Below are 17,441 nucleotides of genomic sequence, written 5' to 3' on the forward strand. Positions count from 1 at the left end.
GTGTGGAGCAGCCAAGACGTCGAAATGGCCTGTAGCTTCGGCCATTTGCGGCGGTTGTGGCTGCACATGACGCCGCCAGGCACCGCGCAAACTTCACCCACCACGACAACCAGGGACAAACAGGTGGGAGCCGCCTGACAGCTGTCGCCATGTTCTCGGAACCCTCACAGTCGCTGTACTGGCCGCCCGATGTCGCCCGCTACGACATGGAGGCCCTGCTGTTCTCGTCGTCGGGCTGGCTGCGCACGGCGTGCATCGTCTCGGCCCTCTTCTGGTAGGAATTGTATACAAGAAGAAATACACGCGCACTTGCTCACCGCGCATGCAGGGTCGCCTTCCGCGCCTACCAGGTCCTCACGCAGCCCGTCGAGAAGCTGGTGCAGGTGCTCGGCCTCGAAGTCCCCGTCGCACCCCTCGTCTCGCTCGCTGGCATCAAGGCCGATGGCGTGCTGCTGCACTGGAAGCCGCCCGACCAGCGCGCCTCGGTGCTCAAATACGTGATCCGCATCAACGGCATCGACATTGGCGACATCTCCCCGCAGGAATCCTCCATCACCATCGAGAACCTGCAGCCCGACCGCCACTACACCATCCGCATCGTCACCCTCAACTCATCCAGCTTCCAAGCCCCCAGCGTGCCCATCCGCCTGCGCACCCTCCCCGCCGACTCCGATGACTTTTACGGTCCCTCCCCGCCCAAAGACGCGCCCCTCGCCAGCGACGACAATGACTACACCCCCACGCCCGTCATCCGCCCCAACAAGACCCTCGCCGATGTCGTCACCTCCGTCGCTGCCCCGCCTATGACCCGCGAACACAGCAACAGCACCTCCCGCATGCGCCGCCCCGACATCGGACGGAAGATCTCGCCCGCATCGCAGATGCAGGACCAAGGGAGGGCAGCGCAAGAGGCAGAAGGCCCAGACTCGATCCGCCAGTTGACCGAGAAGTTGGACGGCCTCAGACGCGAGCTGGACGACATGGAGCGCCAGATCCAAGACGAGGACCAGGAGTTTGTCACTCAAAAGGCCATCTTGGTGGACAAGCGCGACGAGAAGAAGGCGGCATTGAAAGAAAAGGAAGATGCCAGTCGCGACCTGCGGAAAGAGGTGGCTAGTCTTGAGCGTCAGAACGCCGCGGCCCAGACCAGACGCGCTCAGCAGGAAAGGGTGCTGCGTCAAAAGGAAGCTGAGCGCAAGAAGTTGAAGGACGATGTTGCCAAGTGGACCAGGGAGGCGGGCGAACTCCGCGACACTGCTGAGAAGATCAAGAAAGAGCAGACCGAGTACCAGGCAGCTTCCGAGAAGCGCGTCCAAGACCTCAAAGACAAGTACGCCGACGAGACGCAGGCGAACAAGGTCTTGGAAGACGCCATCCGTGAGAAGGGTATCCACATCAAGGCTCTAGAAGAGGAGAGGCAGAAGCTCGAGGAAGGCCAAGAAGGCGCTGAAGCGGCAGACGGCCCCGACAACGCAGAGAAGGAAGAGGACAACCGCTGGAAGATGACGCTGGGTCTTTTGCAGCAGCAGTATGCTCAGGCTTGGGCGCTATACGCCGAGGCGGAGAGAGCCCATCAGGATGCCACGGGCAGATTGACCTACATGCAGCAGCGCCGCCTGAGCCAGCCGCAACTCTTCTCAGGACCGCCAGTCCCAGAAATGGGTCCCGTCAGGAGGAACAGCCAGCGTGCGCGACCGCTAAGCATGCGCGAGGGACTTCTGGCTCAGGCTACTGGTGGCTTCGTGCATACTTCATCAGCCCCGTTCAACAGCATCCCCACGACCTCATCACCCTCGTTCGCTACCGCCACGCCTTATTTCAACCCCGTCAACGGCATGGCATTGCCTCCTCCTCGGAATTACAGCACATCCTTCTCGCAGGCTGACTTCGAGAGTTTGACCGGCGGTGCGCCAATGAGTCCGACAGCCGGCGCATTGCTTCCAGCGGGATTGTTTGGGGATGATCTAGGCTTGACGGAGGATGAGGATGACGACCCAGGTCCACCCCAAGCACCGTCGCTGGATCCTTCACCTAACATGAGGAACGTCCTACCTGGTCTTGGAGCTCCTGGAACTATGAACCACACGCAAAACTCGAGTTCACCAGCTTCTCCACAGAGCGGCTCGCCCAGTGCTCTAGCAAGTCCTCGGGACAGTGCTGGTGAACTCAACTTTTATCCCAGTAATGACAACAACATGGACAACGACAGGCGCTCCATTCACTCAACATCCAGCTCCTTCCAGATCAATCCCCAAGCCAGTCGTTTTGGTGGACTCTTTGGACTGAATCGAGCACGGGGCAAGACGTTCTCCGACGAGGGTCCAGCGTTGGGCTCCCTGAAACCGTCACAAAGTCAGTCACTACCTCGACAGGACCATGGCATTGACGGTCTGGGTAACACTCGCCGCCGCGGTAGCCATTCTGAAGGCGCATGGTACGACACATTCATACGCACCAAGACTCAGCCGATTGAGTCGCTTAGTAGTCCAAAACATGTGGCTACACGTAAACGACCGTTCAATATGTTCAGCAGCGCAAAGGGTGGGGAAGACCCCTGGCTACGAAATATCCTAGGCATGCAGAGGCCGGAGTCTCCACGTCAGGGCTCTACTAATTCAGGAGAAGGCATGGCTCTGCCACGTCCATCGACCGAGAGCCAGACGCGCTTCGGCTGGAATGTGGATGCCTTTGGTGCTCGGGCTAGTCCTCTTGGAGTCGACTGGAGTGTCAACAACACCAACACCACTTCATGGTCACGGCTGGGATCTCGTCGACCCTCGATGCAACACACGTCGAGCGCGAACCTGATCAACGACGATATCCACGATGATGTTCTGGACTTTCCTTCAAACACACGCTCACCCACTCAAGCGCCAATTGGCACTCGCCCACAGTCATCCGCTTCCCACATGCCAGCACAACCCTCAACCTCATCACTCCCACCCATCCCACCTACCCCACCAAAGCAGCTCAACCCCGCAGCAGCAAGCTTCACCATGTTCCAACTCGGCAAGAAGAACGAAGAAGAAAAAGCCAAGCGCGCCGCCGAGAAAGAAGCCCGCCGAGCCGAAAAGGCAGAGAAGAAGGAAGAAAAGGAAAAGAGAGTCAAGGCCGACAAGGCGGAAAAGGCAGCGCGCAAAGACAAGCACGCCACGCCCTCTGAAGCCGGCGACGCCAGAGACACAACTTCTCCTCATGATTCCCGCATGTCGCGAGACACTCCTTCTATTATTTCCACGGCCGATGCCTCAGAAGCTTCCCCCCGCGAATCTCTCGAACGAAGTATATCCCACACTGCCTCCGACGCCGCGGGTTCCATCGGCAAAGAATCCTTCATGCAGAAACTCACACGTAAGGGTAGCACCAACCAGTTCCTCACGTTTGGCAAAAAGAACGCGCTCTTTTCCAAGTCCGCCAAATCCGATGTTCCTAGTACACCCGACGAGCATGAGGAAGAGGGTTCAACAAGTGGGTTTTTCGGCCTGGGCAAGAGTACAGAGAGTGTGGGCAACAGTCCTCAGATTGGCACGCCGAAGAGTGGGACTGCTGGCGGTGTTTGGGGCAGTATTACTAAGAAGATTGGGAGGAAGGAGAAGGATAAGACGCCGAGTTTGCATGAGAGTGTTGCTAGTGAGGCGACGGGGGATGAGGAGGATGTGGTTGGACTTGGGGTTGTGTAGTATTGTATTGAGCGTGTTGTAGTAATTAGCAAAATGTATCGTTGATTCATCATTTTTATCCAACATTATGTGTTCCCGTGCCGTGGTAGTTTTGTCTCACCCAACCTCCAGGGCTCACTTGCGGTTCGCTAGTGACGTTTCAGGGTGGGTGGGGGAGGCGGAGGGGAGGCGGAGGGGAGGCGGCGGGGAGGAGGTGGGGTGGTGGTGGACGTCTTCAATATGAAACTCGGTTTGAGATATACGTGAGTTCACGGACATCTTATAATGAACAGGCAGGTAGTAAAGTTAAGTAATCGATGTGTACAGAGTGTAGTCTGGTAGGATAGGTGTATGATCGCATGTGCATGATAAAGGTCAGACGCTTTAACAGTTTATCAAAGATTTACTAAACTGTCTGTAGACATTCCTTGCTGTATTATAGGCGAGTATTAATGTATGATTTGCTTTCTTGTATCTTAGTAACAGCAATTATCCCCCTTCACTTGCGGTTTGTTAGTGTGTCTTTTCCCCAGGTTTCACTTGAGCCGCATGCAGCTGCCAAGCCTTCGCGTCCGTCGCAACTTCAACGCGCGACCTTCACTCATTCACTTACCTCCCCCTGACTCTTACTCCACACAACCACCCACCATGGCGTCACCCGCCGCAGAGACAATGCAAAATGGCATCTCAACGCCGCCCGCGACCGCCAACGCACCCACACTCAGCCCACCCACGCAGTCGCAACCACAGCCCTCACAGCCAACCGCGCAACCATCGCAACAGTCCAACGGTGTCTCTACAACCGCACCAATGAACCCCGCCTTCCCACCAACATCCCTCTCCGACCCCGGCACCTCCAAACGCCCCCGCGACGCCCGCCTCATCCACCTCATCCTCGCCAACATGGGCGTGCACGCCTACACCGAGCGCGTCCCCCTCCAACTCCTCGACTTTGCCTACCGCTACACCTCCTCCATCCTCTCCGACGCAATCAGCTACGAACCACCCTTACCCACCACCTCCGGCAGCAAGAAACGCGGCGCCAACGCCGATGGAAGCGGTGAAGACGCCGTGAGTCTGAATGCGCTTAGGACAGCCGTGGGAGCAAGGGCCGCGGGCGCGTTTAATACGTCCTTGGGAAAGGAGTTTATGAGTGAGGTTGCTCAAGAGAGGAATCGTATTGCGCTGCCAAGGGTGGAGCGCGAGTTTGGGATTAGGTTGCCGCCGGAGAGGTATTGCTTTACGGGTGTGGGGTGGGGGGTTAAGGGTGCGTGGGAGGAGAGTGTTGAGGATGAGGGTGGGGATGAGGATATGGAGGTTGATGGGGAGGGTGCTGGGTTTGCTGGGGGGCCTGTGGGCACGGTGAATGGGGCGCCGGCTGTGGAGACGGAGGCCAAGGATACGGATATGGGGGGTATGGAGGAGGATGAGGAGGTTGATGACGATGAGTTTGAGGAGGCTATGGGGATTAACCAGGAGAATAACGCCTAAATTGCTTGCTCGGGGCGAGAAGCAGTGGCACAAAGGTGTGATTGAAACGGCGTTGGCGGGACTTGAGCATTTGTAACGGCGTTATGGGTCAGAGTGGTATTTGAACGGGACTATACCAGAGAGCTGGATAAAAAGCTTTCGTTCCCGCGTATGAGCCGCACTTACTTTTCAACTGAAATGGCGGTCGAGTATTTACACGTTATAATACAATATACATCCGCTCCACCCTCCACCCTTCATCTTCAACAGCCCCCCTCATCTCGACCCATAAACCCCACCCCTAGTAACCCCCCTATCATCAACCCTATTCTCCTCTTTCCTCCTCAGTCCCTCCTCATTAACCGTTTCTGCTTTCTTGCCTAGCGTACGCCCCGACTCGTCTAGATTCCACCATTCTTTGTGTTTCTCTCGCGCATCTTCCAGCTTTCTTTGGTGGTCTATCCGCGCCTGTGGGATTGTTAGCGTTGCGGTCTTCCAGATACAGGCCTTGCATATCCCAGTCTGCCTCTCCGTTCCCATGCCCTTCAATCCTAGGACTGGAGAGTTCAGGGTGGAGAGTGGAGAGTTGAAAGTGTATGAGACTCAATATAACATACCTGCCTCCTCTCCTCCGCCAACGCAAACCACTCCAACCTTGCCTTATCCAACTCATCCTGATTCTGATACTGCAACATGCAACTATTCATCGCCAGCCGCGGTTGGCGGCACGCGTATATCATCGTAAACGTGCGGCCGAGGGCGCATTGCGCAAACGTTTCAATCTCCTTCGCGCATTTCGCGCGCACATTCTTGTAATATAAATCCTTGACTTGTTGCTCTTGGGGCGCGGATAGTGGTGTGGGGTTCGTGGGCGTGCGGTTCGTGCCGATTATCATGCGGTCTTCTGTGTTGGCCATCGTTGCCTCGTTGACTCGTTGTATTTGATGGGCGCTGCCCAGACGGTGGGGTTGGGTGGTGCGAATCGAATGCGTGGTCGTTATGGAGCTCGAGATATGAGGTAGCGAGTGACGATGTAAGACGTGTGTGGTTGGTGGACGTGGACGTGAGTGAGCGTCTTTGCGGACTCCCGGCGGTGCTGAGTTTCGAGATTGGATTGGATTGGATTGGCAAGATTGATGTTATTCGGAGTGGGGCATGTCTATGCAGTTCGGTGGTGAGGATACGGAGCGGGCATGTCGGAGGTTCTGGGCGCGGTTTGGCCGATCTGGGTGAGCCGAGGCAAGTGAGCTTGAGGATCAGCGTTCGTGGTTTAGACTTCACATGCGCTTTTAGTTGCGGCTTTACTTTACATCACGTAGACACGAGCACAGCCAGAGACTTGACAGTCGCAACATTATATTCGTTCATCCCACGATCCATCTACATCCTCATCTCACCCTCCCCCACAATGAAGATCGCAGACCGCACCTTCCTCATCAGCGGCGGCGTCTCAGGCCTCGGCCTCGCAACCGCCCGCGCCCTGCACTCCTCTGGCGCATACGTCTCGCTACTCGACCTCAACGCCTCCAACGGCTCCAAAATCGTGTCCGAACTGGGCTCCCGCGCAAAGTTCTTCGAAACCGATGTCACAGACACAGACGCCATCGCCTCCGCAGTCCGCGGCACAGTCGCATGGGTCAAAGAAACAGGAAAGGACATGGGAGGCGTGGTAGCAGGAGCAGGAGTAGGAATGCCAGGCCTGATTATCGACAAGAAGAACGAGCCGTTGAGCATTGAGAGTATTGATTTCGTGCTCAATATAAATCTGAGGGGCACGTTGGATTTGGTGAGACAGGTGCTGCCGCATATGACTACGACTACGCCCTCCAGCCCTGATGGGTCGCGCGGTGTGATTATCATGATTGCGTCGAGTGCGGCGTTTGATGGACAGATGGGCCAGGTTGCGTATGCTGCGTCGAAGGGTGCGGTTGCGAGTCTTACACTGCCCCTCGCCCGCGATCTGTCAAAGTATGGTATTCGCGCTGTGACGATTGCGCCGAGTATGTTCGATAGCGCGATGACGCGCATGATGAGCGATAAGGTGAAGAAGAGTCTTGAGAACAGTATGGAGTTCCCCAAGAGGGCGGGGCTGCCGGAGGAGTTTGCGAGGTTGGTGGTGGAGTGTGTGGGGAATGAGATGTTGAATGGGACGGTTTTGAGGCTGGATGGCGCGATGAGGATGCCGGCGAGGCTGTAGTTGTATATATTTGGGTATATGAGTTTAATGGGAGCTCAGCGCTTGCGCTCCCTGATCTTGAACTTTACGCCGTTCTTGTTGACTCCGCCGACGGTGTTGTTCATCTTTGCGCGCTGGAGTTCGAGTTCTTCTTCCGCGGCCATGAGTTCGCTCTCCCGCTTCTTGAGGGCGCGTAGTCTTGTTACGTGGCGCTCTTGTGCTCGCTCTCTCTCCTTGCGGAACTTTCTCGCTTCTCTCCGTGCTTGCTCTTGTGCCTCTATCTGCTTCTTCGATAATGTGTTCGGCCGCTGGATAGGCGTTTCGTCGTCTTCCGAAAGCTCGTCTTGTAGGTCTCCAAAGGTAGGCGACTCCTTGCGCGCAGGAATGTCCTCGCCGCGTCCGAACCAAGTGTCTGGTTCAAACTCCTCTTGTTCTTCCTCATTGTCCACAAAGACTCTGTGCTTGCCCTGCTTCGTCCTCGCCGCATCCCTCACAGCACGCACCTCGCCCTGCTCCTCCATTATCAGCCTCTGCTCTACCTCCTCCCTCTCTTTGCGCGTCTGCTGCAGCATAGTGCGAATGTATCCCGCGTCCTGTGTCTTCAACAGCTTGACCACCTCCATGCTGAGCGCCTTGTTGCCTCGGTCCGCCACCCTCTTTCCCGACTTGTCCACCTTGGACGACATCATCTTGAAGGAGAACTCATCGGGATTGCGATCCTGGGCCTTCTGCTTCAGGATCTTGAGTTTGGCCTGCTTCTGCTTGTGGTCGTGCGCGCGCAGCTTGTAGTCCTTGCGTTTCTCCAGGAGACCCCATTTTGCGCGCTCTTCGGGTTGCGCGCGCTCCTTGTGGTTGCGCCGTTGAACGGCATTTCGCATGGACGACATTTTGGGCGGTGGGTAGTGTGGCGCGTTGGTTGTGTGGTGGTGTTGAATTGCTCGAGACTTTTCGGTGGGCCTCTTCTGCCAAGACTTTGGCCCACTTTACTCATCTGCTAGTCCAAATGGACATCTGCATGCTGTTTCTCTCAAACATCGACACCTTTGGTGATTATTGATCAAATTCACTTTTCGTCGTGGCACTAATCTATCTAGAACGACAAGACACTTATTACACGTCATTTACCAGAGTAGAAAGTATCGCGGCCCTCATACTGTCCAGGCGTCATGATCTCCACGTGTTTACCGCATTCGATCTTGAAACACATCATGGGAAACGTTCCGCACTTGCATTGCCTATCCAGGCTTATGCAATATGGATCTGTCCTTCCAATGGCGCCGGTTGGTGGAAGTACGGAGCGGAAAGTTCACGATATGGATTGTGCCCGTGGAACAGCACACCTGGGCATCGTCGGCCATGATGTCCATCCTCAAATGCCGTCGGATCGGGTACTTACTGCCATCCGCCCCATCTGAGACGTTCTAGTGCTCGTGGATGGGTGCTTCCGCTGATAGGAGCCGTTCACCGATGGACCACTGCCAATCATCGGTGAGTAACTTGATCGTGGTTCCTCGCGGGAGTCGCGGAAACGGACCATCACCATAGAGATATGCAAGACCGGAAGTATGGATCCAGAGGTACCCATATGTAAGCCTAGGCCTTGCATTCTTCGACAGAATCTTGAGTCCAGCGAACGAAGATACGTGAGCGGTGAGAATGCGTTGACTCCTTTACGACGTGAAGGCACGACCAGCCAACAGCACATCTTCGCCGAGGCGATCTGTTCTCGAATTGGAACGGAACATTTTGCAGGAAATTGGATCGCATACCACCCACCCAAAGATCGACTCCAGAGGTGGTATTCCACAAGATCCATAGCCCATCTTCCAACTGAAACGCCAAGTCATCACCAACCCTCCGCCCAGGAATCCTTCCAAACACCGCGGAAAATTCTCTACCGACATATGGCGCTGCACTAATGTACCCCAGGTCTTCCCCAATATACTACAACGCCAAAACACCGTCACCTGTGTCATAGATACTGTTCTCCATCACACAACTGCACATTCTCGACTCATGGCGTACGGAAAAACATGTCAACGAGAAATCCCGCGAATCACGAAAAGGTCCAGGGCGTATTCTGTTATGCAGTGTAGATCGAAATAGTGAGGTTGTGATGGTGGGCATGACCATTCTAACCACCGGTAAGGGTAACGTCAACCTCAGCCCCTAGCCAAGCACAACTTACCACGGCGGAAGACAATTCTCCACCATTCTCCACAAATACAAGAGTGTCTTGGCTTGCCCGGTGAGATCCACAATCCAGGGTCTCATCCACCCCGTAGCAATCTTACGACGTCCGTAGAGGACTACATCGGTGTCTAGATCTGGTTGGCGATGCAGGTATCGAGTAGAGGTGGGTATCGGCCATGTGTATAAAGGCAATGGAGGTTCCGAGTGGTAGACCAGCAGCTCACTCATCTCTTCTCTGAGTATTCAGCCCATCTGCAAAGTTCCATAAGACTCAGCAGCTCTTCCAGTTCATTCTCCATCTTACGCACAAACTTCATACCATCATGTTGTCCCAAGTCGCACTGCTCTCCCTCGTCGCCAGCATGGCAGCTGCGCAGACCCTCAACATCCCAACCCGCTCCGGCAGCATCGTCTCGCTCCCCCAGCCCAGCACCATCACCGGCAGCGTCAACTTTGGCAACAAGGAGTTCGACCGCGGTCGACCTTGCAACTCAGACGAGGATACTGGCAGTGACAGCGCCGTCTTCATCCTCCAGAACGGCGCGTCCATCTCTAATGTCATCATTGGCGCAAATGCGCTCGAGGGCGTGCACTGCTTGGGTATGTTCTACATTCATCTCGCGATCCTGCAAGAGTGGTATTGATATATATAGGCTCCTGCACCCTAACAAACGTCTGGTTCCGCGACGTCTGCGAAGACGCCATCTCCATCCTCGGCAGCGGCAACGCCCTCATCCAAGGCGGAGGCGCTGCTCAAGCCAGCGACAAAGTTATTCAGCACAAGTACGTCCCCCCTTCCCCCATCCATCCCTCCCCATCTCAACCACAAACCCCCAAACCCAAACCCAAACCCAAACACATACTAACACCCACCCCAGCGGCGCAGGCACAGTAACCATCAAAAACTACACCATCGTCAACGCGGGCAAACTCTACCGCTCCTGCGGCGACTGCACCGACAACTCCAAAAAATCGCCCCGCAAGGTCATCGTCGAGAACGTGCGCGCCTTTGGCCTTACAAGTGATTTGATCGGTATTAACAGCAACTTTGGTGATACGGCAAGTATCAGTGGGAGCTGCGGAACGACGAAGAAGGTGTGCCAGGAGTACAAGGGTGTTAACAAGGGCAGTGGAAGCAGTGCAAAGGTGAACACCAATTCTGCTTGCACTGGTGCTCAGGGTAAGCTGTCGGCGCTTCCGAGTTGCTAGATGGCTGCTGTGTGACCGATGCGATTGAATGTGGAAAATGGAGGCGGTGAAATTGTGGTGCCAGAACTTGTGTATATATCCACTTTTTTGTAGATATTTACTTTTGGGTTGTCTATACTTTCTCATGTAGCAATGAGCATCTGATCAATGCAATGTATGTCTACAAATCTTCAGCGTTTTGGAGGAGGCTTGGCTAACGACTGAGTGAGACAACGTGTTCATCGCAACTGATGTAAGGGTCGCTGCGCCTTGGCAGGAGACAGCTATCCAAGGTTTCTTCATCGGTACCTGGGTAAACATCATCAGCGAATGTCCAAGTCCCCAGCATACACGACCCAAGTCATTCGCGAAATGCTCCAAGCTGAAGCGCGAAGTTGAGAAGACCACTAATGTCGAACGATCAGAGTACTTGAGCGCGGCATGGCTGAGTAGGTGAGCTTCGGGTATGATGACGTCAGCAGCTTCTGCAAGCGAGCTCCATCTTCAAGCTACCCCGAAGCTGCCATCCTCATTCTCGAAGTACCTCAACATCAGCTCTTGTCCCATGTTTCCGAAGGCCTGTAAGTCTCTTTACGAGCGGGTTGGAAGCTCGATCTGGTAGCGTTACCGTAAAACATGCATGCGGCGACATCCCCTCATCGTTGGCAGCCAGCTTGAAGTCTTGGTTTTTCCGACATCCGAATTCACCAAACCAAATCGCGGTAGCGGGCCATCCCAAAACCTGGAGAAATACGACGATCGCTTCCGCGAATAGGTGCGGAGCCCCGCAAGATGATATCCAGGGCTTAGGTTCCTGAATGCTCGGGTGAAAAGAATCCGGAGCCGCTTGGCTGGTAAACATCCATGCTCCTGCAACCGGCTATATGAGGTCTACAGCCATGTACCAAAAAATGTTTGTCACCCCAGTCCGCCATCGCATCACATTGCAATGGGTTTCAATACGCTTTCATGCCAGCTGTTGCTAGCTGCAGCGACTGCCTCCGCCAAATGGATCGTTCCAGGCGCGCGTTGGAGAGCTACTGATGACACTCTTGTGAATGCGCACGCTGGTGGCATTACTGTGGATCAAGAGACGGGCAAGTACTTCTGGTTTGGCGAGTACAAGATCGAGGGACAGGAAGAGGGTGGTGGTGTTAGCGTGTACAGCTCCGACGACCTTGCGACTTGGGAGCCTCACGGTCTGGCCCTGGAGCCCATCGAGGGCCACCCCTACATCTCACCCGAGGACATCATTCAACGGCCGAAGGTTGTATTCAGCGAAGGCACCGGCCAATACCATGTAAGCACTCGTCTTCAGCAACCACAGTAGCTTTGCTAACATTAATAGATGTGGTGGCACGCCGACAACTCCACCTACGGAGAGCTTCTGCAAGGTCTTGCGGTCTCGGACAACATAACCGGCCCCTACAGCTTCGTCGATGCTACAGCACCACTTGGGAACTGGTCACAAGACTTCGGTCTATTCGTAGACCAGAAAGACGGTCGAGCGTACTCGCTATACTCCAACGGTGACCGCAGAGAAGGACGTGACGTTTACCTCACTTCCTTTAATGAGAACATCACTGCTCTAGATGAAGTCGTTCATCGTTTCGACAAGTACGACCTCGAAGCACCAACCATCGTGCAGACCGACAAGAGCTACTTCGCGTTGATGTCGCATAAGACGGGTTACCGCCCAAACAGTCAGTATTTCCACTAAACGGATATCTCCATCATGTGCTGACCGCTTCTAGACGTCGTTGCCTTCCGAGCTGACTCCCTCGCTGGTCCCTGGTCTCAACCTTTCATCATCGCACCGCTCAACACCCGCACATTCAACTCGCAGTCAGGATTGAACCTTCGGATCAACGGCACTAAGAAGACGACCTATCTGTACATGGGCGACCAATGGGACTCTATCAGTCTATGGGAAAGCAGATACATTTGGCTACCGCTTGAGATTGACGAAGAGAAGAAGTCGGTTGAGCTAAAATGGTACGACGTCTACGACCTCGACGTGAAAACCGGAGAAGTCACAGCCATCAACGGCACCACCTACTACGGCAAGGACGCCACCACTACCGGCGATGCCTACCACCAAGAAGCCACCTTCGGCAGCGACGGCGTCATCGTCACCGGCATCTACGGCAACGACAGCAAAGTCACCTTCTCCAACATCGAAGGCACCGGAAAGCCCCAGTGGGTCTCGTTCTACTACCAGAACACCGACGACATGGGCTTCGGCGACCAGCCTGGAGGTTCACCCGATCGTATCAACGGCACATGGCAGCTCCGCCGCATCTCGAGCGTTATTGTGAACAACAAGACGGAAGAGGTGGAGTCGCTTTATCAGAGAGATACGCACAAGGGGATTATTCTGAGTACACCGCTTATGTTGAACTTGGAGGAGGGTAGTCATAACACTATTACTATTGGTGGGCTGGATAATGGGCAGGACGTTAAGGGCGCGGATATTGATCGTATTGTTGTGTACCCTCCGGAGGAGTAGGTTTCTTGAGAGACAGATACACTTAAAGAACGAAGAAGACCAGTGAACTCGCGCGCAATCTGTGTTGTGTTGGGCACTTTCACATGGATGCACGATACTGTAAGCGGGCTAGCGCTGTTTGCCCTCGCGCCTTCCACCTGCACTACCTAGGTACGCACTGCGTTGCTCTCTCACCTCGCCACATCTCTCAAACAACACTCACTCAGCTGTCTATATCAACGACAAACCCCGAGATTTTTGCCATTCTACTCCATCATAGGCCTCTATCATCACCTCGCGATCTCCTCAAAGCGAGTGAAGGAAGCTTTCGCTGGAGCGCGATGTAGATGGCTCCGTATACTACAATAACGATGACCTGCAGTCGCTCCGCCTCATCTGCCGAAACCTTCACGCCAAGACTACTTTCGACGCCGTGGTCAGGTACGGACTATTGCTAGAGGAGCTCGAGATATTCGTCGACTACAAGGGACTCTGCCAGCTATTGCACATAACTCAAATACCAGTTTTTCGCGACCGCATCAAGCGAGTGCTGTTCTGTCATCCTAGGGTGACAAGCACGGCGGACGACTGCGATATTCTACAGGGATTGTCTCCGACCCGTGAAATGCGGCGCGAAGAGATTTCGACATACTTAGAAGCCCCTGAAGCAGTCGAACTGCTAGCAGCATGCTTCCGGAACTTGAAGCAAGCGACTTCTTTGGAGGAGATTCCAGTACGGGGTACGACCTTGCACCGTCTCATACATGCCGCTTCAGCGAGGAGCGGCTTTGCAAGGAAGAAGGCGGTCTTCACAGTAGAGACTGAAAACCTAAGTAACGCTGATCATCGTACTCTGATGATAAATCCTGCGGATTGCTCACCATACACCAAGGGTGTCGAGATCAGCACCCCGACCTTACATTACATGTTTCTACGTCCTGAGATCAAGCAGACAATACAGGACGCCAAAAGGTGGAACGAACATGGATATCATTTGAAGGACTATCAGCCTGATCACACAAATCTGTCCCGACTTATCGCAAATCACAGTCAGATCGAGACCCTTCGTCTGGACGGGTGCGAGACCCATCCTCGCTTGAGATTCTGCGACGGCTGCCATGCAGTGTTTTCTAGGCACGTTGCTACTACACATTACTCCAACATCACCAGGCTGAGTCTCCACGCAATCTACATTAGCGGGGGTCAACTTCGACGTTTCATAAAGCAACACTCAGCCACGTTGAAGGAATTCGACTCCACATTCGTAACGCTAACGGACGGATCATGGCGCTCGATCGCCCAAGGCCTATACAAGCTCCCAAAGCTAGACATGCTACACTGGGCTCTTCTGTTCCAAAAGCATGCAGTACCTCGCGTTCAGAGTGACTCTCTGTCCGAGACAGAACTTAGACCATTCTGTCTCCATAGTTGTACTTGGGAGGGAGCCTCAAACGTTGAGTACTATCTACAGACCTTTGTGGATCACTTCTGCACGCGCAAGTACTACAAAAACGCCAGGGGAACTGGAAGTGGTATCACTGCTGCGAAGACACGACCAAACTTCCATGAGGCCATCTTGTATCGGTTTGCTGACGTGGTGATGAAGCCTGCTGGAATGGATTCAGTCTACGCGATTGAGAGATACGCGGAAGAGATACTGGACTAGTCATCTCATGTCAATCTAGGAAAAGCATGGAATGATCTAGAGCCTACATCGACGTTATGTTACCTGCTTTGCATGTTTCCATGTTAATGTAGGCTGCAGACCTGTTCAGAGTTTTCTCAGGTTGGGGTGATCTGGAAAGAGAGGCACCAGACAGCTTGACATGAAGGACGGAGAAAGCAATAAATCGGTGGCTATCAGTTGAGCTGGGATGCGTAAGAAGACGCCACTATTCACGGACTTGTACTCTACTCGAGTACATATCATTGCTGGATCATGCCCTTTACAAAATAGAATTGTAGCCTCTGCCTCAAAGTGCGTCTTATTCTATAGCGTACATTTAGTTGAAAACAAACCTCCACATTAGTGCGCAGAATGATGGTGTTCAGATGTTCGTATCCACATTCAAGTGCGGTAGCGACACCCAATCCACGATAACGAAGTTTCGAAATTTGTCGCGACCTGCTCGAATTTCACCTTAGCCAACTCTTCAAAATTCAACAAGCAGATCCAAAAACCTCTTTGACGCGCGCGCGATGGCCCACCTTGTGTCGCACGGTGCGACAGTCGTGGAGCCTATGCAGGTCACTTCTCACCCTGCCGACCCGACCAAACCTTCCTTCTTAGAGCTGCCTGCCGAGATGCGAAACTCCATTTACGAGCTGCTGTTCAAGAATGACACTCCTGTCTTCTTACACAACGCTGACGCATTTTTCCCACGAGCACCGGACCTAGACGACTACGACGATGATGGGGGGCCACGCTGTCTGTGCGAATCCTGCCAATATGAAGGCATCTCGAATTACGAACGCGACCGTTCAGCATGGGTAGCAGCTATGAAAAACGACGCGGAGGATTTAAAATTCCTGGAAGCAAAATTTGCCCAAGGCCTTTCGGATGGGCTCAGTGTACTCAGATCTTGTCGCCAGATTTGGTCCGAGGCAGCTGGAGTGCTCTACGGGCACAACACGTTCGCTTTCAGTCGACACACCGACAGACACGATATCAACTACCTTACAAACAGATATCGTGCATGGTATGCTCCAGTATTCTACGATAACAAAAGATATAACCAACTGAATTATTCTGCTCGATGGATGAGTTCTATTGGAGATCACTACCGCTTCCTGCGAAAGGTGGTCATTGACACGGATGCCATGTGTCCATCCCATTGCCTTTGGGTGGCGGATTTCGATGTCCTTCCCCTCCTCCGCGTTATGTGGGCGCACCCGGAAGCTAGATGCGAGATAGTCTTTGAGTCTACAGGGAGAGTGCTTTCTGCGCATATTCATGATGCAAGTGACCCTACAGCGGTCTCTGTAGATCTCAACACTCTTTTACATACTCTCGGGAAAGAAGATATGCTTGGACTAAGGCATGTTTCGCGATCGTTAGAGAGTGTCGTGATTGGATTTGAACAAGTGGGACGATCTGAATGGCACTTCGTCAAGTACAAACGCTCGGGGCTGAGGTTCTTCACTATTCTGAGTAAAGGAGCAAAAGTTGTCTGGACGCCAAAGAAGCCGATAAAATCCCGCGCAGACCTGCCTAGATCGATTCGACAGATCATCGCTCGATATGTAGCACTTGGGCCCGAAGGCATCGTCGTGGATCTGACTGCGCAAGCTACCCACGGACTTGATCTCACCCTTCTCAGTCTGGTTCCCTGCTCGGTGAAGTCTCTCATCCGACCAGGGTATTCGTTGACCCTCTCAATGACCAGTCAGGAAGCCGAGACGAGTTTCAAGAGATTTAGCGCACTCGACGCCCTGCTCTGGCCGGAGGCCATCAACAACACAACTATCAGCTACATCGCCAGGGGCGAATTTGGGCTTACCAGCGGCCAGAGCATCGACCTCAACTTCATCCTGGATGACGACAAAGGTCTCGAGGATGTTAAGATCAACATGAGAGGTCTCGTGCGCTTCCTGAGCAGCGTGTCCATACTCAAAGCCAACATGTGGTCGACCATCAAGATCATCATAAAAGACAAAGACGGACGTCAGAGAGCATGCTCAGAAGCACCAATAGAGAAGCTAAGACGAGCCGTCTTCCTCTTCTTCACCGACCTCCTCCGAGACAGCATCTACGCTCGTGAGCGCCAACATTACACACCCAACATACGCATCAACGGCTTCGGCGCCATCCTCAAATGCATTGAGAGACCGCACGAGTTTCGTTGCACAAGAGCAACCAAATGGAAGTCCGACGTGAGCAGCAATGCTGTCCCTGGCTTTTCGGGAGGCCAGAAGTTGAAACTTGCTTCGGTGGCTGATGTCATTCGGCGGCGCGCAGAGCTCATGGACTTTGCATGTCCGATAGATAGGCGCGACGAGTGTTTGATACATGCTTGGGACGATTTGAGGCGGTGTGTAGAGGTCGGATGGGGCAGTCTTGATGATGCGCTAAAGAAGATGAGGCGTTGAAGGATTGTGAGTGGGCCCATGCTCCGGGGAGAATGCGGGTGACATCACGAGTTCTGGACGCGCCATCGGAGAAGCGCGATAACCTCGTTGTGATACTGGTGCTGAGATGGTCTACAGAAATCGGTGGAGAATGCAGCGATAGCTAGGTATGAACACAGAGTAGCATCAACGATACTAG

The 17,441-nt window shown here is 53.9% G+C and overlaps 8 protein-coding genes across 8 annotated transcripts; 6 read left to right on the top strand and 2 right to left on the bottom strand.

The window, feature by feature from the left end:
• Positions 1-149: 149 nt before the first annotated feature.
• Positions 150-3,680, top strand: J4E90_004554 (uncharacterized protein; the record flags this gene model as incomplete). Its single annotated transcript, XM_051434119.1, has 2 exons — positions 150-274; positions 329-3,680. 2 exons carry the CDS (start codon positions 150-152, stop codon positions 3,678-3,680), a joined length of 3,477 nt encoding a protein of 1,158 aa, XP_051292637.1.
• A 627-nt stretch (positions 3,681-4,307) lies between these two features.
• Positions 4,308-5,150, top strand: J4E90_004555 (uncharacterized protein; the record flags this gene model as incomplete). The annotated part of the gene is made up of 1 exon (XM_051434120.1): positions 4,308-5,150. One exon carries the CDS (start codon positions 4,308-4,310, stop codon positions 5,148-5,150), a length of 843 nt encoding a protein of 280 aa, XP_051292638.1.
• A 255-nt stretch (positions 5,151-5,405) lies between these two features.
• J4E90_004556 (uncharacterized protein) lies at positions 5,406-6,025 on the bottom strand (the record flags this gene model as incomplete). Its single annotated transcript, XM_051434121.1, has 2 exons — positions 5,406-5,597; positions 5,747-6,025. 2 exons carry the CDS (start codon positions 6,023-6,025, stop codon positions 5,406-5,408), a joined length of 471 nt encoding a protein of 156 aa, XP_051292639.1.
• Positions 6,026-6,537: 512 nt separating this feature from the next.
• Positions 6,538-7,326, top strand: J4E90_004557 (uncharacterized protein; the record flags this gene model as incomplete). Its single annotated transcript, XM_051434122.1, has 1 exon — positions 6,538-7,326. One exon carries the CDS (start codon positions 6,538-6,540, stop codon positions 7,324-7,326), a length of 789 nt encoding a protein of 262 aa, XP_051292640.1.
• Positions 7,327-7,361: 35 nt separating this feature from the next.
• J4E90_004558 (uncharacterized protein) lies at positions 7,362-8,192 on the bottom strand (the record flags this gene model as incomplete). The annotated part of the gene is made up of 1 exon (XM_051434123.1): positions 7,362-8,192. One exon carries the CDS (start codon positions 8,190-8,192, stop codon positions 7,362-7,364), a length of 831 nt encoding a protein of 276 aa, XP_051292641.1.
• Positions 8,193-9,821: 1,629 nt separating this feature from the next.
• Positions 9,822-10,707, top strand: J4E90_004559 (uncharacterized protein; the record flags this gene model as incomplete). Its single annotated transcript, XM_051434124.1, has 3 exons — positions 9,822-10,098; positions 10,152-10,281; positions 10,377-10,707. 3 exons carry the CDS (start codon positions 9,822-9,824, stop codon positions 10,705-10,707), a joined length of 738 nt encoding a protein of 245 aa, XP_051292642.1.
• A 928-nt stretch (positions 10,708-11,635) lies between these two features.
• On the top strand, positions 11,636-13,195 carry J4E90_004560 (uncharacterized protein; the record flags this gene model as incomplete). Its single annotated transcript, XM_051434125.1, has 3 exons — positions 11,636-11,986; positions 12,035-12,389; positions 12,441-13,195. The coding sequence occupies 3 exons, from the start codon at positions 11,636-11,638 to the stop codon at positions 13,193-13,195; spliced, it is 1,461 nt and encodes a 486-aa protein (XP_051292643.1).
• Positions 13,196-16,198: 3,003 nt separating this feature from the next.
• Positions 16,199-17,263, top strand: J4E90_004561 (uncharacterized protein; the record flags this gene model as incomplete). The annotated part of the gene is made up of 1 exon (XM_051434126.1): positions 16,199-17,263. The coding sequence occupies one exon, from the start codon at positions 16,199-16,201 to the stop codon at positions 17,261-17,263; it is 1,065 nt and encodes a 354-aa protein (XP_051292644.1).
• Positions 17,264-17,441: the final 178 nt, after the last annotated feature.

The sequence above is a fragment of the Alternaria incomplexa genome (assembly GCF_024043165.1).
Source record: "Alternaria incomplexa strain BMP 0042 chromosome Unknown scaffold_5, whole genome shotgun sequence".
Lineage (NCBI taxonomy): Eukaryota > Fungi > Ascomycota > Dothideomycetes > Pleosporales > Pleosporaceae > Alternaria > Alternaria incomplexa.